Consider the following 27,977-nt stretch of genomic DNA (forward strand, 5'->3'; position numbering starts at 1 on the left):
AGAACATCAAGCAACCAATCAAAAATGTCTGTGGTCCGGTCACCCCACCCCTTATGGTAGGCACTGTTGATTATGTCTTACTTAGTGTCTTTAAATAATGAATGAAATCCTTTCCATTGTAAATCGTAGCTCTGTACTTAAATTGAAAACTGTTAATCAATCAATCAATCAATCACTTTTGAGTTGAGAACAGCACACTTATAATAGTGTAAATATGATCCACACACCGGAGCAGAGGGTGGCGCTAATGCACCAAATAATTAAACCGGATGACTCCACATCAACAACATCCGTCATCACATTCCCAGCTCTGAAGCCCTGATCACAACATCCGTCAGGCTGCTGCAGCATATAGTTGTAAAACAACCATTCATCTTAAGGTGAGTGAACCTTGCAATAGTACAGTAGCTAACTAGCTATTTGGATCATATATCGCCATACTGTGTATAGGATGGAAACTTAAATTAGATCATGTGGACCCATTTGGACCACCGATTTTCATGCTTCCTCATTTTGATGACAGCAAGCTAGCTACAGAGCGAGAGAGAGATAGAAAGTTGCGCCATTGAGGGGTCAGATCGAGCACTGTTCATTCAGCCCAGGAGGAGAGTGACAAGCTGGACTTTAAAATGCATCGTTTTCAACGAGGGCGGCGCAGATATCAGCAATTTCATGTGTGCAACATGACAACTGTTTTAAAGTATTGCAGCGACAACTAAAGTCTCTGTAATGTTTTACGTTGTGCTATTACTAAAACACGATCTAAAATAAAGGAATTTAAGATCATTAAAGTTGGGCTGTTGTTGCCCCGAGTCCAGTGCATTCTGCCAAATTCTGGTCCAGGGCATTGTTACTCTTCGCAATGCTTGCTCTGTAGAAGAGCCGCCCGCCATTGGACTGGCCCCATGAAGGGAACGGAGTTGTCCTAACTGTCTCATTTCAATGGCCCTGGCTAGCTAGAGCTAGCTAGCATGAACGGTGAGCAGTGTAACTATATCCGCAGGAGGAGCATGGAGGACATTGGACAACACTACTGTAAATAAAAAGGCTTAACGGCTTCCATTACGTTTGCTCATATATTATATAATCTTAAAAAGGTGTTTTAATTTATTGCAGTGTCTCAAAGAAAGATACCCATGTACCTGCTGTCTAGATACTTCCTTCATGTTAACGAAGTCCACACCCACAACACCAGAGGAAGTGCAACGAACCATGTTCAACCCAGCACACCCCCTTTCCCCCTCACTGTATATGTTTCTTTTCCCTTTTTACCTCCCTTATCAGCAACCGTTGGTGTTCAAACGTTTGTTGAGAATCAAACTTGAATGAATGGTGATAGCCTACTATAGCCTTGGATCAAGACTATATAGATGTCAAGTCGAGTCTGACTTTTACTTTTGTATCTGATATGATCATATGCAAATGTCCAAATCGATAAAATACATTCCACGATAGTCTTGATCCAAGGCTAGAATGGTGGTAAATGTTACCAGAACTACAGGTAAATAAATGTATGTCTTTTGATGTTTGCTCTGCAAAACTCACCTATAACTGCCCATACTGTATATTCACAGAAGGTCGGAGGGCCCGTCCTACTACAGCCAACATGGCAAGCAAAAAAGCCAAGACCAAGAACACCAAGAAGCGCCCCCAGCGCGCCACCTCCAACGTGTTCGCCATGTTTGACCAGTCTCAGATCCAGGAGTTCAAGGAGGCCTTCAACATGATCGACCAGAACCGGGACGGCTTCATCGATAAAGAGGACCTGCACGACATGTTGGCCTCATTAGGTAGGCCTACAGTTTTACGTTTTGAACTAGCGGTGTAACAATATAGTTAGTAACTGCACCGTAAAATCGTCGTATCGTTTTGCAATGCAAATAATCTGTATCGAATCGTTTATTCAGTTCAGACATTCCCAAAAGGTTTTCGTTCATTCTGTCCCCAAATAAAATGTTTGCTGACAATATTGTGTGTTTGAATGAATGCTCATCATTATTGTTTCTTCCTACTCCATTCCAGGTAAAAACCCCACAGACGACTACCTAGAAGCCATGATGATGGAAGCCCCTGGACCGATCAACTTCACCATGTTCCTGACCATGTTTGGAGAGAAGCTGAACGGGACAGACCCAGAGGATGTGATTCGGAATGCTTTTGCCTGCTTTGACGAGGAAGGGACAGGTACGTTCAATCTCTGAAAGGGTGGATTCTCAATGGCACTAAAAGCAGTGAGGAAGCAGCTAGTACCTGCATGTTCAGCTTACACATCCCTTTATGAATAATGTATATATATTTTTTTTTAACAGGGATTATTCAGGAGGAGTACCTGCGTGAGCTCCTCACCACCATGGGTGACCGGTTCACAGACGAGGACGTAGACGAGCTCTTCAGGGAGGCCCCGATCGACAAAAAAGGCAACTTCAACTATGTAGCTTTCACACGCATTCTGAAGCACGGAGCCAAGGACAAGGACGACTAGAAGCTTGACCCATCATCACCACATGATGCTGATATTCCACGCATCCTACTTTGGGGTTTTCCACAGTGTCATGTAATACGTTTTGAAGGACCATCTCTCGTCTTTTTTTAATTTGATCGTTGTACTTAATATAACTAATTAATATTCAGCATCAATTCTGGCAATCATCCAATAGTCTGCCCTGGCATCTACCTGTACATGTGAGAAATAAAAGGCATGCTATGCAATAACATTCCGTCTTGAAAGGCGTACAAAATATGCAGTGGTCCGGTGTGGTTGTATTCTGTCTGTGTGTGTGTGTGTGTACTGTACCATGCTTTGTTGGGACAAAGACAGTAAAGATTTTGTGGGGATATTATCTGAACATGAGGTTGAAAATGGATGAAGTTCTCTAGTGAGGTTAGGATTGGCTTAACGGAGAAATCCAGACAAACATATACGCCCCTTAATCAACCTTCATCACCATAGTAACGTACCTGATTCAGTTGATTTTTGTCACAGACGTCCCTTTATTTCAATTCCGGGGAACCGCCCCCCACAGCTACAACGGGCACTTATATCAACTCACTACTATGCGTATTTCGCTGAATTGCGGAAATTACCATTTCCGCAATTTTAATTTCCGCAATTTCCATTTCCGCAATTTCAGTTTTAATGGGTTATAATAAACATTAGCGAGGGGACCAATTATACAAAGATGGGGTAAAATGGGTGAACAGGCCCTTTATGTAAAAATGGCAGTTTAATGAAAACCTGGTTATGATGAAGCCACAAAGATAGCAACTTAGAAAAGTGTGTTTTTCCTGGCACGAAAGCCTCATTAAATTGCAATTTATCAAACCCCGACAGGATTACTAATGCTTTTGTGTAGTTATTACTGCTTGTTTCTTTGACGACCAGATGGGTCCGTCTCGACTAATGTCTCTATGTTGTATATGAGTTGTTAGACAATAGGTTTGCCTTAATTTCTCATCCTGGTTTCACCACCACAACATACAGCCAATTCAAGGTCATGTATGAGCTGCCTGTTTAAACTGTGGAGCCTCACTATCCATAATAGCCTATTTTGCACATGAACCTCTGTGATACCTCTGTATAAGCTACTAAATATGTACTGTATGACAAATGCTGGAATTAAATGATCAACTCTTTGGCTTTGCTGAATCCTTTGTTGCTGATTAGTTTTAAGTGAAATGTCATCCATGGGATTTCCAATTATTGTTTAAATAAAAATCCCCTCATTCAGTTTGTGCAGACAAACTCCGTCCTGCACAAAACGCAATCGCTATATGGAGTCATGCCTTCAAAGAAACAAACGACTCTCTCAAATTAATTTTAATTTGTAAGATCAATTGCACAAATTACTGAGGAAAGGTGTAATTATATTATGCAGCATGATAATATGCATAGATGATATAAGTTACTGCGGTTTGGCACCGACCCTTGCTGTAGTTTAGCCACTTTCACACTGGTGTCCCCAATACTTTGGGCACGTCATTCTGAAGATTTTTTTTTTTTTAATGATAAAATAGGGCTTACTTACTGTAAATACCATGAACAAATGCATTTCCCAAATTACTTTCGCAAGACAAGACAGGTGCATTACTGTGAAAATGACTTCATTGTCTGTATTCCTTCACACAAATTGGTAACATGTACATTCCTTTTCATGAATGCGAGTTTTGGACCATAAGAAACCAGGTACAGTACATTGAGATTCAGCACGCTTTGCCAAAATTAAAAGAAACCCAGATCCTTTTCTATGGTTTATGGTAAAAAGCCTCTCAGAGAGCACCGTATCTCTGTCCCTGAGAACCTCAGACATCCATGCTCTTTCAGAGGTGGTGCTCAACCATCACCAAAACATGATCACTGTTCACATTCAGGCTTTTGTCTCATGCGGTTCATTGTCTTCAGGGCATTCTTGCATTCACACACACGACACACGCACGCACAGTAATAAATAGACAAAGACCTGCTCCAGAACTGAAGCCATTCAGTACAGTTTTTAGCTGCTCACAGAGCAATGTACAGTACATGGGAATGCGTAGTAGCCCTAATCTGCCAGGGATAAACATTTGGATTGGATCTTTACCAGGTGCTCTGATATACCAGCCTCGATCTTGTCACACTGGGCTAGAAAGTCCTGAGGAAACAAAATTATAATAGTCAATACAGTTATTCAATAAATCATTATTTATCATTAGAATAATGTGTTACATTGAGTTACAAACACTAACCTGCACAGTTCTCACAAGCCCCTTTTTTTTCATTCTGCAATCGTTAAAGTTCTCTGGCACATCCTGTTAAAAGAACAAACAGTGTGGTTTAATCACGAAGGTCATTGGACAGATATAAAATCACAAGACAAATGCTTTGTTCAGACTGCAAGTAAATCCAATTTGTTTCTCAAATACAAACTTTCGTGTGTCCACTCCACATTGTTATTTGCAAGTGATCGAATCGGATTTGTGTATTCGACATTGTTGATCTCCATCTCCATTGGTGGATGGTAATGACATAGGTGAGGCGTGAGTAACAATGATCTTACACTGTTATGTGTCGCAGATTTAAAATGTTTTTTTTTAATTAGCTGGTGGGACCGACCCTAGGCTCCTGTCTGATGGTAACAGCTCAAATGATGGGTGAAGAGGGTAGGTACAGTAAGGTAATAAACTAATAATATACCGGAATTGCCTTTTTTGTTATCGAGTGATTGTACTGAAGTTGCATCCTTTTGTCTCCCATGATATTATTGGCCTGGTTCACTACCTGAGTCAGCTTGTTCCTACCACTAACTGAGAGGTTCCCATATCAAGAGATGATGTTAAAAGTTAGAATCAGTAGATGTAAGCACACGTGGAAACACTTGCTGGGAATTGCTGCCCTGATTCCAATCTGGATTGGCCAAAAGATATATCTGGGGCTGGGCAGGCAGTCTGAACTCTGAATATGCTAGCCAAAGAGCAGGTGACGGCAGCAGCTATTGCACAGATTACATGTAATCAATCTGGGAACCCAATACCAATCTGCAAAAAAAGGCTCCGTTTTGAAGGATTACCATGGAATCTACTTGCTCCAGGATCTTCATAAACTGCTCGGATGCCACTTTCACTCTATGGTCCAATTTACCCAACGCTTCTGCCTGAAGATCCTTCGCTAGGAAACCCTGTGGGAGAAAAAACACTGACATTGAAACTGAAAATAGCAGATCGACAAGCTCACAAAACAACTCATGACATGAGTTTGCAGCACCAAGAAACACAACAGCCAAGTTATTCATTATTGAAAATAAATTAAAATAAGTGCAATATGATACAATTAAGCCTCACTGGCAACAAAATACTATAATTCATAAAAAGAACATGACACGTTCGAAACGGAATAGGAAGTATAAAATGTACTGTATATAACTCTACCCCTTTATTCCTTATGTCATCTCTTTACGTCCATGTAATACATGGTATACATTTAAATGAACAAAATGTACACCTACATTCTTGAGTCCTGTCAACTCTCCGTCGACTAGTTCCAGCTTCTTGGCCGTCTGTTCCACTGACTTCTCGATGTCTTTGAGCTTCTTTAGTTCAACTTCTTCTTCTGGACTATTCTGTCCAGAAAGCAGATGTCAGTACTTGACAGCAGTCAGTCTCACATCAGATAACCCTAGCGTGCTTCTCTAAGCACCTTTAAAAAAACGTATGTTTTTATCTTTTGCATTTTTAGCACTTTGAGATTCTGACGAATGTAAAGTACGTTATAAATAAAATCCACTATTATTATTATTACGAGCTCTTAAAAATTGGCTACAAAATAGGTAAATCCTATGATTCCTAGGGAGCCTTTACTTTTCTGGTACATAATATATGAATGTTTTTCAACGTTAGAATATGCACTTTAAATGACCCACAGGCCAAAATATTTAAAACATTATAAACCATGAATATTTAATATTTAATGTACAATGTTGATAGAACACTTCATCATTTCTTTGATTTCTTAGATTCCGTTTTTTTTTTATGTATTAATTTGTTATGTGGTAAATGTGTTGATGTGAAGATGACCACAATCACACAGGCTTTACTGTGTTTTAATCTTCGGTGATGCTATGAATTCTGTTTACTAGTTACTACTCAACTACTGGGTTGCTATTGCAACTGTGTTCTTTTATGTGGCGTCACCGAATAAAACCAATTCAATTTACAATTTACAATTCAACTTGCACAGAACTTACCCTCTTTCCAATCATCATGAGTTTGCAGCCCTGCTTTATTCCAAAACTGGAGAGACTTTGTTCCATATCCTTCAGTGATTTGCCTGCAATGTGGTATAACACATACCAAGAAGATTATGTTAATTGACAACATTAGGGCACCTTTAACTTTCCCTGCCTCAGTAGAGCAACCAGTTTACGTTCGAATTGCACTTGTGCGTATTACTTGTAATGCATTAAATCAATTTTAAGTTTAATGTTATATTAAAATGTACCGTTACAGTATGTTAAATTGTTAATTCACCGTCAGGACTGCTACAAAATGTGGTTGCACAACACCGTGCAATGACAAAGGAAATTCTGATTCCAGATTATTGGGTTTTTAAACTTTATTATACTGTTTACTGATGATAGATTCTTGGTTTACCGGTTGGCTATGATATAGATGTCTATGTCTATGCATTTTGATGTATTACCTCAGGTGACAGGTAGGTAATACATCAAATGCAACACTAGAATTTTTGCAACAATTGGGCTCAAGACAAGTGGAAAGCAGACTACCTTTGAAGATGAGCTTCTGTGAAGGTGCTGGCACTCCTGTGACTTGAGTGACAGCCTCAGACAGCTCCTTCAGCAGGGGTTCATTTCCATCCTGTCCCGCTAGCGTGATGCTGTGCTTTGTAGCGCCTATAACAAAAGGTATAGTAGGGAGATCAAAGGAAGTACAGGCCAGGCACAAATGAAAAACCACTCCAGCACTTCAAGTTCTCAGTCAAATCATGTTTCAAAGCCCACCATCAGTGAAATATTCTAACCAGTGGTCCGCGACCACCATGCAGTGGGCCTTGACAGGGTTTATTTGATAGTATAGTAGTCGATCTCTAATATAAAATTAAGAAAGAATAACATGAGACAGAGAGATTTTCGGACCTAGTTAATTTCGTTTTATTAAACACATTTCCTCCATGTAGCCCATGTTTTGTAATGGCATTTGTATTATGCCCGTGGATATACAGAGTGAACTTAACAATGACAAATGAATATGATAGGCTAATACCTTTTATATAATCACCAACATGAATTATGTTTGTTATTTACAGCTAGGTATAGTGGGGCGAGATGGAAAAGGAGCGACTGTACAATGCCACCCTAAAGAATGGAGAGTTGGTAACCAAATGGACCAAATTGGTTTCATTTGCTCTCAAGAGTTAAATTATTGTTCACAACATCTACATTGCTTAATTTACAAGAAGTCTACTCTACACAATTAAGAGAGAATGTAGAAGAATTCTTATTTTTGATCAACGTTTGCCTGTTATCTCTCCTAATGGTACCACAATAATTGAGGACACTGCAATCGTATCCAACGATAACAAAATATCATTTAGTTTTGGGTCCGAGAGGCTAAATCTCATCCAATGGTGGTCCGTGGCTCAGAATGATGCCGAATAACTAATGGACCTTGATACGAAAAGGGTTGAAAAGACACTGTTCTTAAACACAATGCTAGGTTTCTAGCTAGCTAGAACTGGTACCGTACCGCGCGCATATCCTCCTAGCAGTAGTTTTCTAAAACACATTGTTGCATCTCGTAGTGCAGTAACTCCTAGACATTAGTATGTATTACACGGGGGAATATTGCATTACCGCATGCTACTGTCACGGTTATCGATTGTTCTGCCATTTCTATTCAGTGAAGTCCTTCTGTCTCACACACACTGCAGCAATAACTTCAACTTGGACGCTGTTGTTAGCTTTGTGGCTAATGGCTAACAACTTCCTGGATGTGTAACAGGAAACTGAAGCCGGTGTCGCTTGTCAAAAAAGACCAGATATTTTCTGTTCTTTTTTTAACAGATCCTTTCTGTTCTTTTTATTTTATTTTTGCTCGGAAGATAATACTACTATCAATAAATCTAGCAATTATTTTTTACAATGCCATTTATAAAAGTGATTATTGTGCTATTATTGTGTTATGACACATCCACCATGACAAATACAATATTAGATTGTTCTCAACCTTTTCAGGCACAATAATCATATTTGAACTGGGGACCCCAATAATCATATTTGAATGGTATTAGTTTAGCACATTACTTATGTTTTAGATATTTATATGCTATATGTGCATTACTGTTAGAATAAAAAGAAAATGTCACCATTTCAAAACACCAAAATGCCGAGCAATAAAACTATATCAAGCAAAAGGGGCGAAAGAGAAACATGAAATGCATTCCACTCATGTCTTATAGCTTATAAGTTATTACAGTAAATAAACAGATCTCGATTTTTAAATTAAAATTTATTTTTGTTTGTTTCAAATTACACACTGTAATTGTTGTATTCAACACTGGAATACAACCTTTTCAGAACTCTGGTATGAAATCAATGTCGGTGTGTTTCAGTATCACAAACAAACAAACAAACAAACAAAACAAAGCAAAAACATTGACAACAAAGAGTAATAAATTAATCCTACCTAATAATACTGTCGATGAGCAAAACATTTTTCATAGAAGTGTATATTTGTACGTCCTTAAATGTTCTGATGAATTGAAAATAGAGGACCCTGATATAAACAACTCTTAGTGCTTTTCATAGTTTCAGCGCAGTGACATTTCAGATCCGCGGAACGCAGCGAATCTGTCTGGAACCCAGGCTATAGGTTTCGTCCTCAAAGTAGCAGTTTTTGTATTGACTTGTGCTTTCGTTTGAAATAGTACCCCGAGAAAAGAGTACCCATGCTACATACTGTGAAATAAAAATGTCAATCAATCAATCAATCAATCAATCAATCAATCAATCAATGAACACTATAATGGCGATTTCACTATAGTCACCAGTAATATCCAGCAGAACTTTTAGCATTGACTCGTATCACTGAATAATTCTCCACTTCTTATTTGGCTCCTACAAACACAATGACAAATCAAGGATGAGATGTAAAGGTGATAACTACAACACAAAATATGTTGTATGGTATGTGTATGTTACAAGGCCACATGCTAGCATGGTAGTAGTAACAACAACAACAGACAACCCAACGCCAAGACAGCTTCCAGGTCAAACTGTGTTTTTTTGTTTTTTTGCATGTATAAATGTTACTCTACATATAAAAGTGTTTCCAGTTGAAGTGCAGCTGTTTCCTCCAGTCTTCAGTTCTATGTGGCTGGTATCTGTGGCAGGCCAAACTCATCCACCAAAACACCATCCTGGAACCAAAACAAAGCATGTTAGCAACATCATCCATACACGTACGGTCACTTACAGTGAGACAGACAACACATATCACCCCAAAGGTATCACCTTTGGCCAAGCGGCAGTAGTTGACTGAGAGGATATGGCACACTTATATATTATTATATTCACACTGTACATAATATATTGATTTATGTTATGTATGTATTACAGGCAAGATGTAATATGAACAGGAAGGACTATAATGTCAAAAAACAAAAACAAAATATCATTCATTCATTGCAGAGGAAACCATGCAAGGCACCAACAGATTAATCAGGAGCAGAGCGGTTAGGGGTTACGGGTCTTGCTCAAGGACACTTCAACACTAATCGAGGGTTGAGCCGGGGATCAAGTGAGCAAAATGTAAAAATGTGCTCCAAATATTCTTGATATTCTCAAGGGACATCTTTGGGGGAGAATGTGATGCCTCAGGCATAATGCAGACCATGTAGACTCAACATTAAAAATGGCACAAAAACACTCAAAACAAGTTAAAAGAAAACACTTCCAACTAAGCCCTGTTCAAGTTGCATACCGATAGGCAGAGTATATCGGTAATGATAATTCTCTCTGCGTTAACGTGGTACGAGAAAGGACACTTTCTACATCAGCATCGGATGTCAAAAAGCACCTGACCAAGAGGCCAAATACCAGCTGGTGAACTTTTGTTTTCCTCCCCCCCAGCCCTGATGTCATCTCCACTGAGGTTGTCACCTTGTTTGTGCTGCTGTCGCTGGGGATTCCCTCGGGAATAGAAGGGGCGGTAGCAGCATCGTCCAGGTAGGAGCTGTCATCATCCAGCAGCAACTCATCTCCCAGGGCGTCCAGCTCTGAAAACATTAGCATACACCCTTCATTGTCTATTCCCAGGAACATTAGCATACACCCTTCATTGTCTATTCCCAGGAACATTAGCATACACCCTTCATTGTCCATTCCCAGGAACATTCTTAATGACAAGGTCCTGGGTTTGATATCAGGGGCGTCATTTGGGGCATCAGGGGGTCCCCTAGTGTTCACATTTAACCTTAAATTAATTTATTTTATGCATATAATAGATTTTGCAGATTAATCACAATCGATGCCCGTCCATCGCTTTAAGGCCTTTTTGGGCGGGAACCCCTTTTGGTGTTTTAAACATTATGTTATAATTTAGCTATTATCTGGCGTACCTGCTTCCAGATCCTCCTCATCGATCTCTGGCGTCCCATAGCTGCGGCTCAGAGCTTCTTGGACTTCGCCAGCGTCCTCCATCATGTCCTCCAGCTGGTCCTGGAGATCCTGGAAACAAAAAGATGCTAAAGTTGTTATTCAGCCTTGTCTTTATTAAAACCCATGTTGGTATTTTAAGCATTATGTTATACTTTAGCTATTGAAAAATAGCAGATCTACAAGCTCATAGCGTGGCACTGAGTGCCACGCTACGAGCTTGTAGGTCTATTCTTTTTTTTATCGTGAAAATGTGGCCCAAATGTTTGAATATATTATTTCAGAGCGAACATGTTTAACTCAAATCTTTGCTTCTGGGGGGGTCCCTGGAACAACATATCTTCAGATGGGGCTCGGCGGTCAATTACATATTTTTGGGGGTCCTTGACATGAAAATGTTTGAGAACAACTGACATAGAAATATGGGTTTTTCAGAAAACTGTCTGATTTAGAAGGCATTTGTATGATCATTGAGTGATCATTCTGCAGTGACAAACGTGAAAGTCAAGTGTTTTCTTTTGTTTTTAAGAGACCACACTTTAGTCTTTACATTCTTCTATCCTACTCTAATAATACTATAAAATAGAGAAATCTCTGTCCACTCATTAGTGGGTTGACCAATGGATATTAAACCTCACATGGGCATTGATCATTGGCATATGAAGAGAATTAAATACATTTCTAAATTTTTCCGAAATGTAAACTATTATAAGAAATTTTGCCATGGTTTATTGCCATGGTCTATCTGGGATCTGTAGTTGTGGTTGGGGCACGTGCATCCCCTGCAGGTATGGATTCGTTATTGTATTTAAAAAAGAAAAGAAAAGCCTCACACTCTGTTTTCTTTGTTAGAGATCAAATTACCAATGAAGATTGTTACAAAAAAATAATTTAATTGTTCCTAACATGGGCGTTATTGTACAGTGTATGTGCTGTGTTAGCGAACACTGCTGAAATGACAGCAACACTGATACCTCGATCTGGTCCAGTTTGACGTCCTTGTATGCTCTTTTCATTTCCTTTGCTCCAATCTTCATGGCCTCCACCTATAAGAACAGAAAAGACACGTGAGATTATAGGCTTACATTAGATATATTTCATTATTGGTAAGTTAACAGGAATGCATCTTCCTTTCTAGCTTCTCAGAATAATTAAAAGGCAGCATGGCCTTGTCTGGCTCCAACCCTGAATCGCTATAGCCAACCATTAAAATAAATATGTTCTGGCGATTCACTGAAACAAAATGACCATTCAAGCTGAGTGTCAGGCTAAGCATGACCTGTCTCTTCAGTCTTCACATATAAAATGTTTATACTGCACTCCAGACTGGATCTACTTCAACAAACTCCCATAGAAATACAACAATGTGCAAACACAGCAGCAAGATTTGTGAACTGTTGCGACAAAAGAAGGTTAGCCAATGGAATACAAGCACCCTAAGGACTCCTATCTGGACCGAGTAGACCTCTAGATAGACCGTACATACATGTAAACAGAGCTGCTACCTTTAAACACATCTTAACCCATTCTGACCTGAGATCAAATTCATACGAGGTTTCCACTGGACACACACTGGTCTGATTAACCCATTCTGACCTGAGATCAGATTCTAAAAATGTCAGTCGTTCTTCGATTTTCCAAAAATAGCAGACCTACAAGCTCGTAGCGCACCACTCGGTGGCGCGCTACGAGCTTGTAGATCTGCTATTTTTCAATAGCTAAAGCACAACATGACGCTAACACCAAAATGGGTTCCCGTTCAGAAGGGGTTAAATCTGAGGCCTTTTTTGTATACCATTTAAATAGTCTTGAGAAAAAGTGACTGCAAAACATTGCTGCAGCTATTTGTTTTAAAAAAGCTCTTTACCAGTGTAATGTATATATTACGATGCAATGTGACATAGCTCTGTTTACCAAATGCTCCAACTGTATACTTTCCCCATTTTTAACTGTATTTTATTATATTTCGACACTTGCTTTTGTTGTGTTCTTTGTTAGAGGCAAGGAATACTACAAGAGCTTGGGTATCCGGGCACTTTAGTATGACGTCATCATTAATGTGTTCACCCAGGTAATGACATTACACCACAGCTTTGGCAATGTATTTGGCAATGTAATATGTTGTCTCATGCCAATAAAGCACCTTTGAATGAAATTAAATGAAATGAAATGGACTCTCACGGTTGTTTTGGTGTCCTTCAGTGACTGGATGGTGTAGTTGGCCTGCTCCATGTTAAAAGACTGCTGGGCCAGTTGATCCCTCTGACCTTCATACCTAAAACAGGATAGTGGGAATTTAAAGGACATCCACAGCTTGTTGAGGAGGCAAAATGGTAAACGGTGCATTCATAGAGCGCTTTTATCCAAAGCGCTTTACATAAGATTGTGCATTACATTCACCCATTCATTCACACACAGATGGACGGAGGAAACCATGCAAGGCACCAACCTGCACATCGGGAGCAATTAGGGGTTCAGCGTCTTGCTCAAGAACACTTCGACACTAAATCTGGGGGAACCCGGGTTCGAACCAGGAACCTCATGGTTTCCATCCGGCTGCTCTACCGGCCACTCTACCGCTGAGCCACTGCAGAGTATAATTGTAATCTATCCATGGTACTTAACTGTATCGATCACATCTACCGGAAAATGTTAAAATATTGGGAATGCATATGAGTAACTTGGACAACGCAGGACTCACATTCGCTTTTGCTTCAGGACCCTCATTGCCTTCTGTTTCACCATGTTCTACGATATGAAAACAGAAGATTCAATTACATTTCTGATCGCTGAAGACAAACAATATTAGGTTAAAGCAGGCCAGGGTTCTCAACGTTTTTGGCTGTCTCCCTCTCCATTCCCAATACAAATTGACCGCTACAATAATAATATATCATATATTATACATAGGCCTATACTAAAACCAGATATAATCAAGGAACCCCCCCCCCCCCTCATCAAAAATGGTGCTATTTTATCATCATGAACATTAGTGAGGACCAATAATTATATGAAGATAGGTGTAGCGACGTATAGCGTCATACCTTCGAAGGACCATCTCTCATCTTTTTCATTTGATCTTTGTACTTGACAAGTTCTGAATCAATTCTGGCAATCTTCTTGTCAATAGACTCTGCCCTGGCATCAACCTATGAGAGAAATACAAGGCATATATGCCTGTTAAACTCATAGTTATATGTATATGATGATTTCATTTTTTTATTTTAAATTTTGCATAGAAGTGTATAATCTGTATGTCTTTAAATGTTCTGATGAATTGAAAATGTAGTAGTAGTAGTAGTAGTAGTGTTATCTACCATAAAAACATATACAGTAGTTATGACAATATGGCAGGTTGTTTAGGTTATTGGGAGGTAGGCCTACATTGGGGTTATATGGTGAGGTGGTTATATGATGATAGATGATTTACTGTTTTTTTTATATAGGATTGTATTTGTATACGTCTCTAAAATGTTCTGATGAATTGAAAATGGTGGACCCTGTTGTAAACAAGTGTAATGCTTTAACATGATGTATTGACTTGTGTTTTCGTCTGAAATGTACCCATTCTGCATACTGTGAAATTTCAATTTCAATTAACCAATCAATCAATGAATCAAAAGGTTTAGGGTAAAGGAAATGGGTTGAAATGGTTTAAATATTTAAATGGGGGAAAAACATTAAATTAGTGCTGTTAATGTGTTTAATGTTTAAGATAAGACAAACGTCTGGTCTGGATCTGTCTATATATTATAAGTGACGCTAATGTGCCACTGCCTTGTCTTTCTGCACAAAATTAAAATAAATAAATCAGAAGGAACTTATCAATAATAAAAACGTAATTAAACAATGGGTTTGCATCAACCGATCCATACTTACACCGCCTATGCAATCCGATAGGTTTGGAGGAGGCGCTTTCGGCGTCCCCCGTCCAAATAATCTATTCATTTTTTTTTAAAAACGTTGTAGTTGTTTTGATACAAAAATAAAAACGCACCAAAAGCAATTGCAAAGGGCTTTAAAAATACACCCGGAAGCAGGTTGATAGAATAATAACCCTATTGGCTGGCAGCGCCGTGGCACCAAGTGCATCTGACCAATGGTGTTTTAGACGCGCTTGCCCTCTTGTGGCGAGGACGAAGGACTGCAGCCAGCCAAGCATGAGGCTTTTGTCCCGTTATTAATTATGCCAGCTGTGGTTTTCAAGGGTTTTCATATCAAGGCCCGTTATGTTTTTCTATCATTTGAGCCACGGACCACCATTCAATGAGATTTAGCCTCTCAGACAAGGATTGGTATCAAAATATACTTAAAATACCAAAAGTATAGAAAGTACTCATATGCAGAAAGTCCCAATTCACAAGTTTCCAAATATAAAATATATATTTGAAAAAACATACACAACAAACTGAAAGCAAATATCAGCTCTATAAGCTTAAGCTCACAATGCATCACATTGTGACCAATTCATACATTAGGATATATACAAATATATACAAATGCACAACAAAACAATAACAGTTAAAAAACTATATATATTTGTATTTGTATTTTAGAAGCACAGTGTTTGCAAACAGGGTTTAAATTAATGTATAGACAATGCTTCCATTACAAGCATTGTGATTGTTTGAGCAATATCAACTTGTCAGCAACGTTTGGCCTCATGCAGTGAGGTCCATGCATATCTGGTTCAAGCCAAGAGATCTGAGTTATTATTATTATTATGGTGGGTGTGATTTATCAGTGACCGGATAGCAACCGCAAGGTTCCCAGTTTGAACCCTGTGGGCTCCCCCAGAGTTAGTGTCGAAGTGTCCTTGAGCAAGACTCTGAACCCCCTGATTGCTCCTGATGTGCAGGTTTGCTGCCTTGCATGGTTTCCTCCGGCATCGGTGTGTGAATGTGTGAATGTGTGTGTGTGTGTGTGTGTGTGTGTGTGTGTGTGTGTGTGTGTGTGTGTGTGTGTGTGTGTGTGAATGGGTGAATGTAATGCACAATCTCTGTAAAGCGCCGTTGGATAAAGGTGCTATATAAAGGCACCGTTTACCATTCATCAGTGCGTAAAGTAAGTGAGACAGACTGCACATGGCAGCCACCACCACCACCACCCCCAGTCCCCACATGCCAAAAAACCTTGTTAATAATTAGGCCTGTGAGAGGATGTGTTTGTTGTTGCATAATTGTTCCAGAGCAGTGACTCTTCCATGAGGCAAACAGGGACGAGATAAGCTCCCACGAGGCCATGAATATTGTCACTATGTGACATCAGTGGTGGAAAGAGTAGCCTACTGGTACTCAAAGTTTTTACTTAAGTAAAAGTATCAATATTTACAATATAGAACGGTTAGAACCACTCCGTTACAAGTCAAAGTAAAAGATCAGAATTCAAAATGTATTCAAACCGTACTCTCTCACTGTGCAGAATGTCCCCATTTCAAGTTTTTTAAATGTATAACAATCTTCACGAGTCACGATGTCTCTGATGAAGACCGCAAGGTCGAAACGTTAGTCGTTTTGTATACTCAGCACCTTAATAAAAGGCTCTAAATGTCCGTGTTGCTCCAGTCTCCTCTCCTTTTGCAAGTATAATAAGTATTTATAGTAGGCTTACTAAAGTATTGGTGTCAAAATGTACAAAAGTGCACGCTGCGTTCATGATTTGAGGCTTTTTGTTCAAAATGGGCCAATCCTGCAAACTTTGAAAGCCAATGTTAGACCAATTAAGGCTAATAAGGGTTAAAGTCTATTTGTGATAACAATCTAAATCTGTGAAGTAACTATAGCAACTAAAAATGTAAAATAATTAATTAAGTATAAAATATCAAGGGATGGAAAATACTCAAACTCGTAAAGTAAAAACATTGTACAGTACAGTAGGTAAATGTACAATATACTAAAATAAATAAATGAATGCATTAACCCATTCTGACCGGGAACCCATGGTGTTAGCATCATGTTATGCTTTAGCTATTGAAAAATAGCAGATCTACAAGCTCGTAGCGCGCCACCGAGTGGCGCGCTACGAGCTTGTAGGTCTGCTATTTTTGAAAAATCGAAGAACGACTGACATTTTTTAGAATCTGATCTCAGGTCAGAATGGGTTAATCAGACCAGTGTGTGTCCAGTGGAAACCTCGTATGAATCTGATCTCAGGTCAGAAGAAGTCTTCTGTTGCGAGTTCTGTGTTGCCATGGTGAAGAGCAGCCATGAGCCGTCTCCCTATAGGAAGGATGGAGGGTTTGTTGTGTCAGAAGGTTTGTATGGATGACGGTATGTAACAAAATGCGGAGGATGAGAAACATTAGCAAATTGCGGAGTGTTGCGGAGGATTGCGGAGTGTTGCGGAGGATTGCGGAGGATTTTTCTCCAAAAATTCGGATTGCGGAAGAATTGCGGAAAAATATTGCGGAAAAATTGTGTTGCGGAGGATGAGAAACATTAGCAAATTGAGGAGAAATTGCGGAAAAATTGCGGAAAAAATTGTCCTATAGTGTAGACTAGAGTCTACACACTGTATAATGTATAGTCTATACACTATATTACACAATATACTGTATAATGTCCCATTGTCAAACATTCATGTTTTATAACGTTAACAAGACAAAACAAATGCTAAATATTATAGGCCTACAGTTATCTTTGCACCAAACCTCCGTCCGTGGACATTACGGTACTTTCCGTCACCTTCTAAAAATAATGGCCGATGTCATTTTTCAGAAAACAGGAAAAAACTGAATCAAAATAAACAATATGATATTTCTTAATCATTTCCCCCAAAACTATAGGTTTATTGTAGGATAGTAGGAAGGGGTGGGGGGGGGGGGGGGGGAGGGGATAGTGAAGGGAGGTTAGCCCTGTGCACAAAAAAGAAATCACACCCGTGTGAAGTGAGTGGTACAACTCTGTGTGGGAGTCCCCAGGGGGTCCCCGGAACCTCCAGACCCACAGGAGGTTCCAGCGAGCCGCCCCGCGTCCGAACCAACCAAATGCTATTTTCGTGCTCGGACACAGCCAGAGACACACAAAGATCCGTATAGCACCACTCAAAAAGGGGGGGGGGGGGGAATAAGTGATGGGACGTGTAGGTGGGTTATTGTGCATGTATACATGCACATGTTCTGCACACCTGCAGGCAATACTATCCTATTGCAAAATGGGTTGCTCTCGCTGTATAAAAGGAATAAATATTCAAAGGAATTCATCGAAAATAGCAGGACTACAAACTCACAACGTGTCACAATGTGAACGTATAGATATGCTATTTTCTAAAACTCATAAAATAGGGCTTAAGTGGTTCATGATCAATATAACTATATTCCAATAACACCTTTTTGCTACATTAAATGTGGATGCTAATACTTTTGCACTTTGATTTTCACTGGTAACAAAGTGTTTTCACACTATGTGGTGTTCATCCACCACTATAGCTGGACCCAGCAACAACAACAACGTCTGTGATTAGTTTCATTTCAAGCAAACGGCCAATGAAAGCTCACCATAACGAGGACACTGTGTGTGACAATCACCGCCTCCCCGTTCACCTTGGATCCTTTCACTGCTGCATGCTTCACCATGGAAACGCTAACTTTGTGCATCCTACTGTACAACAAAGACCGCAATCAGTGCCATGAGTTACTTTGACACGGTTTCTTTTGCAAAGAAGACGCATCCTTGATATGAACATGGTTTGTGAACCACTGTGTAATCTGACAGTAACCTTCGACCCTGGAAATAAAAACGCCTGGGTTTTTCTGAGAAGTGTAAATGCCTGGAAACATTTGTAAAATAGTATTTACCACAGTTTGATTCAGTCTTGTATATTTACTAAATACAAGACTGAATCAAACTGGGGCAGACACATGCAGTCCAACAATGTACAATGTCTTTCATACTGCACACAGTGTACAATGTCTTACTGTCTTTACATGAAGAAATCTATGTTTATCATTCCACCAAGGTATACATTCATTTTATTGTCCACGTGAACAACGTTTTGAGTCTTTTGACATTCAAAGATCACAGATATATACAGGAAAGTTGCAACATGATTACCTATACTGTATACAGCATGTTGACAGATTGTACACAGTAAAATCCCCACTGTTAATTTAACTCTGAGAGTGTAATTAAGGGCCCATTTGGGTCCACATTAAACATGACACAATGCTCAATTTTCTTGTTGTTTAAAATGACACAATGGGCTTATAGCGCACTGTGGTCTTTTAAAAGGAGTATATACTATTGGAGGAGCAGCAAAGAAAACAAAACAGGATTCTATTGTGATAACTTAAACATCACAAGTACAACTGTTTTATATCTCCCTCTATCTATGTACTCAAGCCTGAAAATACTACTACTATTCACATCACTGTTAAGCATGTATATTGTAGGTGTAGACTTGTGTTACTATAAGTAGGCCTACATGCAGATGAAAGATAAAAACTCACTGTACGTCACACAAATAAATATTGTGTCATATAGAGGAGGATTATCACAGACAAAATAGAAAGGCTTAGTTTAATATGCTACAATTAAGGCACACAAAACATTCTGCTATAATATTCATATCAGGTGGATACACTATACAGTAATATCCGGGTGTATCCCATTTTATTTACAAAGTGTAGCCTATACTGTAAAAAGCCTTTCAAATTCAGAGTTGAACTAGATAAAGTGCCCCTCGGGGCACAGGTCTCCACCAGGGCAAGTCGGGTCAGGGCAGAGGACGGACGGACGGACGGACTGACGGACACACACACACACACACACACACACACACACACACACACACACACACACACAGTGCAAAACATACTCTCTCCCCATGCCTTCGGCCTGGTGGAGACAATCAATAGTCTGGATCTGACTGTGTAGCATATAATTTATACTCAAATGCTCTCATTTTACACTTTGGAATGAAATAACACAAAAGTGCTTTTCATCTGTCACCTTCTGTCACAGGCAGAGTAAATTACTGCAGGACACAAAAACAACCATATCAATATGATACACTGCAAACAGGGAACAACACCACAGTATACACATGAGTTTGAGTAGCCTATATATTCAGCGATCGTTATAGGGTTATAGTTTTACATAATTACAAGGAATTATTTCCATGACTGAAGTTACCCTGCCCCAGAACACACCCTTCCACTTGCCTTGCTGTAATACCCATACAGTACAGTAGTGTATATACTACAATATTACTGCATTTGTAAGAAGAGGAAGAAGAAGACGAAGAAGGAGAACAACAAAGTCGCACTGAAGTCCAAGATAATTAATATGGGCGGTCGACACAGGACGGTTCCATCCAGTTGTCACACATAATGTGCAGTAGCATACTGTAGCTCTGTTGGAGATCACATAATGTACAGTAGCTTATTCCATAACTTGAGTAAACTAAAGACCTGGAGGCGTGATCAATGCCATTTGGCTATTCTGAGTGGCCAAAGAGCATTGATCACGCCTCCAGGTCTTTAGTTTACTCAAGTTAGGGAATAAGACCTGGTACTTAAGACACGCAAAATACAGCCCTGTACAGCTCTGTTGGAGATCAAGGAAGCTGAGAGAATTGCCAGGAGAATTGCAAGGTTCTTTTTTCTTTCTATTAAAAAATAAATAATCATGCACCTTAGTATACTGTATATACCTGTTACTATTTTAACTGCCTTCATTCCATTGCCATTTCTTGTAACCATGCACCTTAAAAAATATGTTATTTAAATATTTATGTTATGTTTCCATTATTTTCCCCTTTACTGAAAACTGTAACTGCTGGGAGCTTATAAAACAAATAATGTCTTTTCTTTACCCCTGTGAATCTGTGATTTGACAATAAAGTTGAAGATATGCATGTTTTGATATTAATTCAGTAAACACCTGACAACAACAAGATGCTGCTATAATAACAGCACAGCTCCATGTACTAGAATGGAAAACCAGAGCTGTTTAAGTTACAGTTTAAATCAAAACAGGTCGCAGGTCTTTGAGACTTTGGGCCGGAACTGTATCAATTTCCACAAGAGAGTAAAAGAAAACTCTGTAAGTAACACTCTGAACTTCAGTATTATTATTTTTAACTGTCTTACTTGTGCAGATCTCCAAGTCCTAAAGAACATTGGAATGAGCTGGCAGGAAGCAGAAGCCCAGGCCCAGACGAGAGCTTGTAGGTCTGCTATTATTGAAAAAATCGTGAAAATGTAGTGCAAATCTTTGAATATATATGAATATATATTGAGAGAACGTTTTTAACTCAAATCTTTGCCTCTTGGGGGGTGCCTGGAACTTAACTATCATTTACAGCACATACAGAAGGCCACACTGGAACAAACACACATGACTACACAACTCACAAAAATGCTATTCGCTAAACCTACCCCGAATGTTGGCAGTGATCATGTTGAATCGATTTGTTTGGGTGTGTGAGAGAACATTTAAATATATTAACAAAAACACAAAGGACTTTTTTTGCTAAAGGTTATTATAACTTGAATATATAGCTACATAATTGTTCTTTTTGATCCCTCTTCAGGCAATAGATGAATGCTATACAATAGATTATTTTGTATTGATCCCCTTGGGGAAACGACTTCTCTGCGTTTGACCCTGTTGGGGTCAAATGCACACCCAGCTGAAGTTGCCCTTGCTTAGTGGCCAACAGTATAAGACTGTGGTTGTACTGGTCAGTACAACAGTATCAGACTGTGGTTGTACTGGTCAGTACAACAGTATCAGACTGTGGTTGTACTGGTCAGTACAACAGTATCAGACTGTGGTTGTACTGGTCAGTACAACAGTATCAGACTGTGGTTGTACTGGTCAGTACAACAGTATCAGACTGTGGTTGTACTGGTCAGTACAACAGTATCAGACTGTGGTTGTACTGGTCAGTACAACAGTATCAGACTGTGGTTGTACTGGTCAGTACAACAGTATCAGACTGTGGTTGTACTGGTCAGTACAACAGTATCAGACTGTGGTTGTACTGGTCAGCTCCCAGGTTTTAGTGTGTGTGTGTTTCTATGTGCAGGGCGTTGATGAGTGAAATGTAATTGGGATGGATTTCCCAGGAGAGTTTGTCTTAACTGACACTACTACCACCAGTAAGACGCGCAAACGCGGGAAGCGAACGCAGCTGAGACCCTGCAGATCATGTCTGTCTGTCCCGCTGTTACTGTATATGTGGACCTGGCCCCTTTTGTGCCCATATATGGAGCTGAGTGGACCTGGCCCCTTTTGTGCCCATATATGGAGCTGAGTGATTGCTGATGTAACACACTCCATATTTGGATAGCGGGACAGACACACGGACACACGGACGGACAGACAGACATGATCTGCTAGGTCTCATAGTAAGTGCTCACTGCGTTCGCAATCACTGCGTTCGCAACTAGACTAACCTCCCACTGACCCAAAAATAAGAACTTTACCTTTATCCTTTATTAGTGTTTTGGGAATCTCTAATGGGAAGAGATACAATACCCTGGCAGCCATCTCACTCTAGCCTCTCTCAGATCAGATCTCAGTGGTGATTTGAGTCAGACCCAGGTCGTTGGAGTCCGACGTCGCGCCCTGGTAGCGGACGGTGGACATTTCCACCGCTAGTCATACGGGTCTGGCCTGCAGCCTCCCGTCTCCGCGGGCCTCCGCGGGGCAGGTGTGGTCCCTGAGCGTGCTCCGGACGCGGCTCAGCCCCGCCTGGCTGTCGCCGTGTCCCCGGAGCACCGCCGGGCAGCAGAAGTCGCCGAAGCACCGCTTGAAGTTCTTGTCGAGGAAGGCGTAGAGGATGGGGTTGAGGCTGCTGTTGGTGTAGCCCAGCGCCACGCAGAAGAAGTAGGCGGCCATGACGCCGGTGGTCTCGGGCACGTCGGGCGACAGCGCCTTGACGAGGACGAAGATGTGTATGGGCGTCCAGCACACCACGAACACGGCCACCACCACCAGCACCAGGCGCGTGATCCGCCGGAGGTTGCGGTCCTTGTCGCGCGAGCCCGACAGCAGGCGCACGCTCTTCAGCCTCAGCACCATGAGGGTGTAGCAGACGGAGATGACGAGCAGGGGCACCACGAAGCCGAAGATGAAGACGCAGATCTTCAGCAGCGTGTCCCAGTACGCGTAGTACGGCTCTGGGAACTGCAGCGCACATTCTGTGGTTCCTGATGGAGGAGGGGGAGTCAAGACAACACATAACAACAGATTAACGTAATACTACACACTGTTCTTTGAGTCCTGATCGATGAGGTCAGAGGACAACAAATAAAAACAGATTAACGTAATATTACACGCTGTTCTTTGAGTCCTGATGAGGAGGGGGAGACAAGACAACACATAACAACAGGTTAACGTAATACTACACACTGTTCTTTGAGTCCTGATCGATGAGGTCAGAGGACAACAAATAAAAACAGATTAACGTAATATTACACGCTGTTCTTTGAGTCCTGATGAGGAGGGGGAGACAAGACAACACATAACAACAGGTTAACACAATACTACACACTGTTCTTTGAGTCCTGATCAATGAGGAGGGGGAGTCAGAGGACAACAAATAAAAACAGATTAACATAATATTACACGCTGTTCTTTCCATATCAGGAAAGATCCACAGAATCCACACACTGTGATAGCGTGATTATATGGACAACAGAAGCCAGTGAACAATTGGGCAATTTGCTTTAGCAATTAAAGAAAAAAAGCTTTCAGGCAATTCTCTCCCTCTGGGAGATCTAATATGCTCGTTGTCACGGACTTTAATCAGCCAAGTAGCGATAATGCAATGGCCCTGCTAGCTCATAAAGATTCTATTTCCGGTGTATATATGTGATGGTCATATGTACAGGCGGATGCTGCCCGCGGGCAATTGAGTCAATTCAAGGCAATTAAGGATGTATTCAGAGTACATGAGTTTGTCATCCACTGTCAATGTCAGCCACTATAATATGGCCCATTTACTGCCGATCAATGTCCCGCCTTATCTCCCGTAATCACAATGGCCGACATGGAGGACCGTTCAAGATCCTAGACTCAGGAGGTTATAACGTTGTCACATGCTCATAAAAGTACATGTGCAGCTAAATGTTATGGTTGTCATTTTGTATTGTCCTGTATCTGTCATTCTCTTGGCCAGTTCACACTTGTAAAGGAGACACCTGTCTCGGGGAGGTGCATACGTGGGTTAGACCAGTGGTTCCCAAACCTTTTCATGTCAAGGACCCCCCAAATTTACACTAATTAGCCCGCGGACCCCCGTTTGAATGAAGAGATATGCCAGGGACCCCCCCATAAGAGAAAATCTTTATGCCTCTAGCAGTGATTTCCAACCCGTTTAATTTCAAGGACCCCCAGTTTGACATGCATTATAGTCTACGGACCCCCATTTAAAAGCATTTATATCTCTGGGACCCCCAATTCATATAGTAAAATCAATGCTAATTTAACTCTGAGAGCGTACTAATGGAACCAGGTCCATTTGGTTCCATTTGTACACTCTCTCAGTTACAGACCCTTAAGGGTCCATTTGGTTCCAAATTATCATTTAGCTGGGTCCCCCCCCCTGGAACTCCCTCGAGTACCCCTGGGGGTCCCCGGACACCACTTTGGGAACCACTGGGTTAGACATACCAACAGTCGTGCTGCTGGTTAAAAATCACCCATGCATGGCTGGCTCCCGACATGCATGGCAGGTTAAAACTAATCTGTGCTGTTTAGGTTAGGGTTTGGGGAGGGTGTCTGACTCACGGTGTGTCTGACTGTTGGTTGCGAACGCAGTGAGCACTTACTATGAGACCTAGCAGATCATGTCTGTCTGTCTGTGTGTGTGTCCGTGTGTCCCCCCTTTGTGCCCATATATGGAGCTGAGTGATTTGTTTGTGATTGATGCAACACACTCCATATTTGGACGTATAGCTGCTTTGGGGACTCCTTATATGGTTATGGCTAAGTTAAAAACTTAAAAAAATACTAACTTAAAAATAAATCTTTAAAAAACCCAAATATGTACGAGCTGCGTTCGCTTCCCGCGTTTGCGCGTCTTACTGGTATATGTCTAACTAAACAGATAAAGGTGAAATAAATAGAAATAAGAATCCAGTACATAGTGGGTATATAACATGAAGCCAGCGCATACCGTTGTTAGTCTGCGTGCTGCCGAGGACCATGGCGGGGATGCCCACGGCGGACGACAGCACCCAGATCAGCACGTTGATGATCTTGGCCTTGAGGGGCGTGCGGAAGTCCAGCGCCTTGACCGGGTGGCACACGGCCACGTAGCGGTCCACGCTCATCATGGTCAGGGTGAAGATGCTGGTGAACATGTTGTAGTAGTCTATGGAGATGAAGACCTTTATGGGAGCAAAGGGAGAGATCATGATGCTGGTGAACATGTTGTAGTAGTCTATGGAGATGAAGACCTTTATGGGACCAAAGGGAGAACATGATGCTGGTGAACATGTTGTAGTAGTCTATGGAGATGAAGACCTTTATGGGACCAAAGGGAGAGATCATGATGCTGGTGAACATGTTGTAGTAGTCTATGGAGATGAAGACCTTTATGGGACCAAAGGGAGAGATCATGATGCTGGTGAACATGTTGTAGTAGTCTATGGAGATGAAGACCTTTATGGGACCAAAGGGAGAACATGTTGTAGTAGTCTATGGAGATGAAGACCTTTATGGGACCAAAGGAGAGATCATGATGCTGGTGAACATGTTGTAGTAGTCTATGGAGATGAAGACCTTTATGGGACCAAAGGGAGATCATGACAGTCTTTTAGATCATCTTTTTTATAATTAGACGGGATGATTTAGATCGCGAGTTATTAACGTTTTAAGATTTTCGTTGTCGTCGGCAACGAACATGGAGGATTGCGCAACAAGCGCTCCCAGGCTGTGGAGCGATGCGAGCGGTTTTGATATCATTAATCTCCGTCGTTTTAATAATCAATCAGTCACATCTGTAATTAAAGTGTTCTATATGATGACAGCTTTACACATAGCGAACAGGACAGAAGGAAAGCAACCATCAAACAGTCATTTTACACTTGGTTGCACTGCGACGCATTGTGAGCTTGTATAGATCGACTATTTTCAGCAAGTGTAAAATCAGCCATTACGACGCCATCAAGGCCCGCCAAAATCGACTAAATCAACTGTAGATTTAGTCGACTAACACTAAAACATTCCAGGTGACTAAAATGTTACGAAGACTAAATGAAAACTATTCAAAAGACTACGACTAAAAGCTAAAATCAACATTTGCTGCCCAAAACAATCAACAGTGGATGGGAGACCTAACCTTGCACACCACCTGGCCGAACGGCCAGGAGTGCAGGAGGTAGTCTGTGGTCTGGAAGGGGATGGTGGTGGTGACCAGGGCATCGGCCACAGCCAGGTTGAAGATGTAGATGTTGGTGGCTGTTTTCATCTTGGTGTATCTGTGGGTGGAGACATGAGGAACAACATGTTTTCATCTATGGGTGTATCTGTGGGTGGAGACATGAGGAACAACATGTTTTCATCTTGGTGTATCTGTGGGTGGAGACATGAGGAACAACATGTTTTCATCTATGGTGTATCTGTGGGTGGAGACATGAGGAACAACATGTTTTCATCTTGGTGTATCTGTGGGTGGAGACATGAGGAACAACATGTTTTCATCTATGGTGTATCTGTGGGTGGAGACATGAGGAACAACATGTTTTCATCTATGGGTGTATCTGTGGGTGGAGACATGAGGAACAACATGTTTTCATCTTGGTGTATCTGTGGGTGGAGACATGAGGAACAACATGTTTTCATCTTGGTGTATCTGTGGGTGGAGACATGAGGAACAACATGTTTTAATCTATAGGTGTATCTGTGGGTGGAGACATGAGGTACAACATGTTTTCATCTAGTGTAACTGTGGGTGGAAACACGACAAAGAGCTGTAACATATACTCGTGTGTTAATTAAACCCATTCAAACCGCGAGAAAGCATCTGCGCCATTTTAGATTTTAACCACCTATAATCCATTATTTTATACTTTTGCCATTCAGAGCCTCAGATTATGTCCATTCATGTCATCCAGACTCATTCTCGAAGATAATAATTCACCCTTTATTAAAACTCATGCTTATTCATATGTGGTGTTTCACATTGCTCATTTGAGGTGGATTATTAGCTATCACAATATTCAACAAATTAACAATGCCAATAATAGCCTACTTTGATGAATTCCTTCTTTAGTGAACGGATTTCATTCTGCATGCATGCACACGCATGCGCGCGCACACACACACACACACACACACACACACACACACACACACACACACACACACACACACACACACACGCAGAGACGCAGACATTTAAATACCATCATATTCTTTTTTTACTATAAAATGATGTATATCTGATTGCCACCTGGGGGCGCACAGGGACAAGCTGAGAAAACATACCTATTCATTTAGGCGGCCTTATTATTTTCTTCCGTGTTAAAACAATATCACTAATAATAATAATAATCAAAGACTAATGTCCTTTATAGCTATTAATACTTTTTTGATGAATAAATAAATTGCCAGTGAGTAGTATAGGTTTCTCAAAGTACAGTATAGCCCATGATGTGTGTGTGTGTAGTGTGTAGTCAGTGTGTGTGTGTGTATAGTTATTAGTTTTATCAGCCTAAATGTAAGTGAAAACATTAACTCACCTAACGATGACATACATCACTAGGCAGTTTCCCACCAAGCCCACCACGAACACCACGGCGTACACCGCGGCTATGATGGGACAGATGGGCGACATGCTCTCCATAACGTTCTCCACGTCCTCCCAGGTGCCATTGTT

At 40.8% G+C, this 27,977-nt stretch overlaps 4 protein-coding genes across 4 annotated transcripts; 1 reads left to right on the forward strand and 3 right to left on the reverse strand.

The window, feature by feature from the left end:
• The first annotated feature begins 273 nt into the window (after nucleotides 1-273).
• Nucleotides 274-3,633, forward strand: LOC308325549 (myosin regulatory light chain 2, smooth muscle minor isoform-like). The gene is made up of 4 exons (XM_080778075.1): nucleotides 274-380; nucleotides 1,575-1,790; nucleotides 2,023-2,184; nucleotides 2,310-3,633. Exons 2-4 carry the CDS (start codon nucleotides 1,607-1,609, stop codon nucleotides 2,480-2,482), a joined length of 519 nt encoding a protein of 172 aa, XP_080634201.1. The 5' UTR covers nucleotides 274-380; nucleotides 1,575-1,606; the 3' UTR covers nucleotides 2,483-3,633.
• A 188-nt stretch (nucleotides 3,634-3,821) lies between these two features.
• On the reverse strand, nucleotides 3,822-8,456 carry bag1 (BCL2 associated athanogene 1). Its single transcript, XM_080777792.1, has 7 exons — nucleotides 8,343-8,456; nucleotides 7,257-7,382; nucleotides 6,717-6,799; nucleotides 5,979-6,092; nucleotides 5,544-5,651; nucleotides 4,723-4,785; nucleotides 3,822-4,628 (listed from the first exon to the last, which is right to left on the reverse strand). The coding sequence occupies exons 1-7, from the start codon at nucleotides 8,377-8,379 to the stop codon at nucleotides 4,539-4,541; spliced, it is 621 nt and encodes a 206-aa protein (XP_080633918.1). The 5' UTR covers nucleotides 8,380-8,456; the 3' UTR covers nucleotides 3,822-4,538.
• Nucleotides 8,457-9,815: 1,359 nt separating this feature from the next.
• Nucleotides 9,816-15,092, reverse strand: LOC308324941 (charged multivesicular body protein 5; the record flags this gene model as incomplete). The annotated part of the gene is made up of 8 exons (XM_080777286.1): nucleotides 9,816-9,907; nucleotides 10,650-10,765; nucleotides 11,108-11,216; nucleotides 12,119-12,190; nucleotides 13,326-13,419; nucleotides 13,846-13,892; nucleotides 14,189-14,293; nucleotides 15,024-15,092. 8 exons carry the CDS (start codon nucleotides 15,090-15,092, stop codon nucleotides 9,857-9,859), a joined length of 663 nt encoding a protein of 220 aa, XP_080633412.1. The 3' UTR covers nucleotides 9,816-9,856.
• Nucleotides 15,093-22,750: 7,658 nt separating this feature from the next.
• oprk1 (opioid receptor, kappa 1) lies at nucleotides 22,751-27,935 on the reverse strand (the record flags this gene model as incomplete). Its single annotated transcript, XM_080777361.1, has 4 exons — nucleotides 22,751-23,301; nucleotides 25,272-25,485; nucleotides 26,439-26,577; nucleotides 27,841-27,935. The coding sequence occupies 4 exons, from the start codon at nucleotides 27,933-27,935 to the stop codon at nucleotides 22,751-22,753; spliced, it is 999 nt and encodes a 332-aa protein (XP_080633487.1).
• Between the last annotated feature and the right edge of the window lie 42 nt (nucleotides 27,936-27,977).

The sequence above is a fragment of the Protomyctophum bolini genome (genome assembly GCF_963924005.1).
Source record: "Protomyctophum bolini genome assembly, chromosome: 12".
NCBI lineage: Eukaryota > Metazoa > Chordata > Actinopteri > Myctophiformes > Myctophidae > Protomyctophum > Protomyctophum bolini.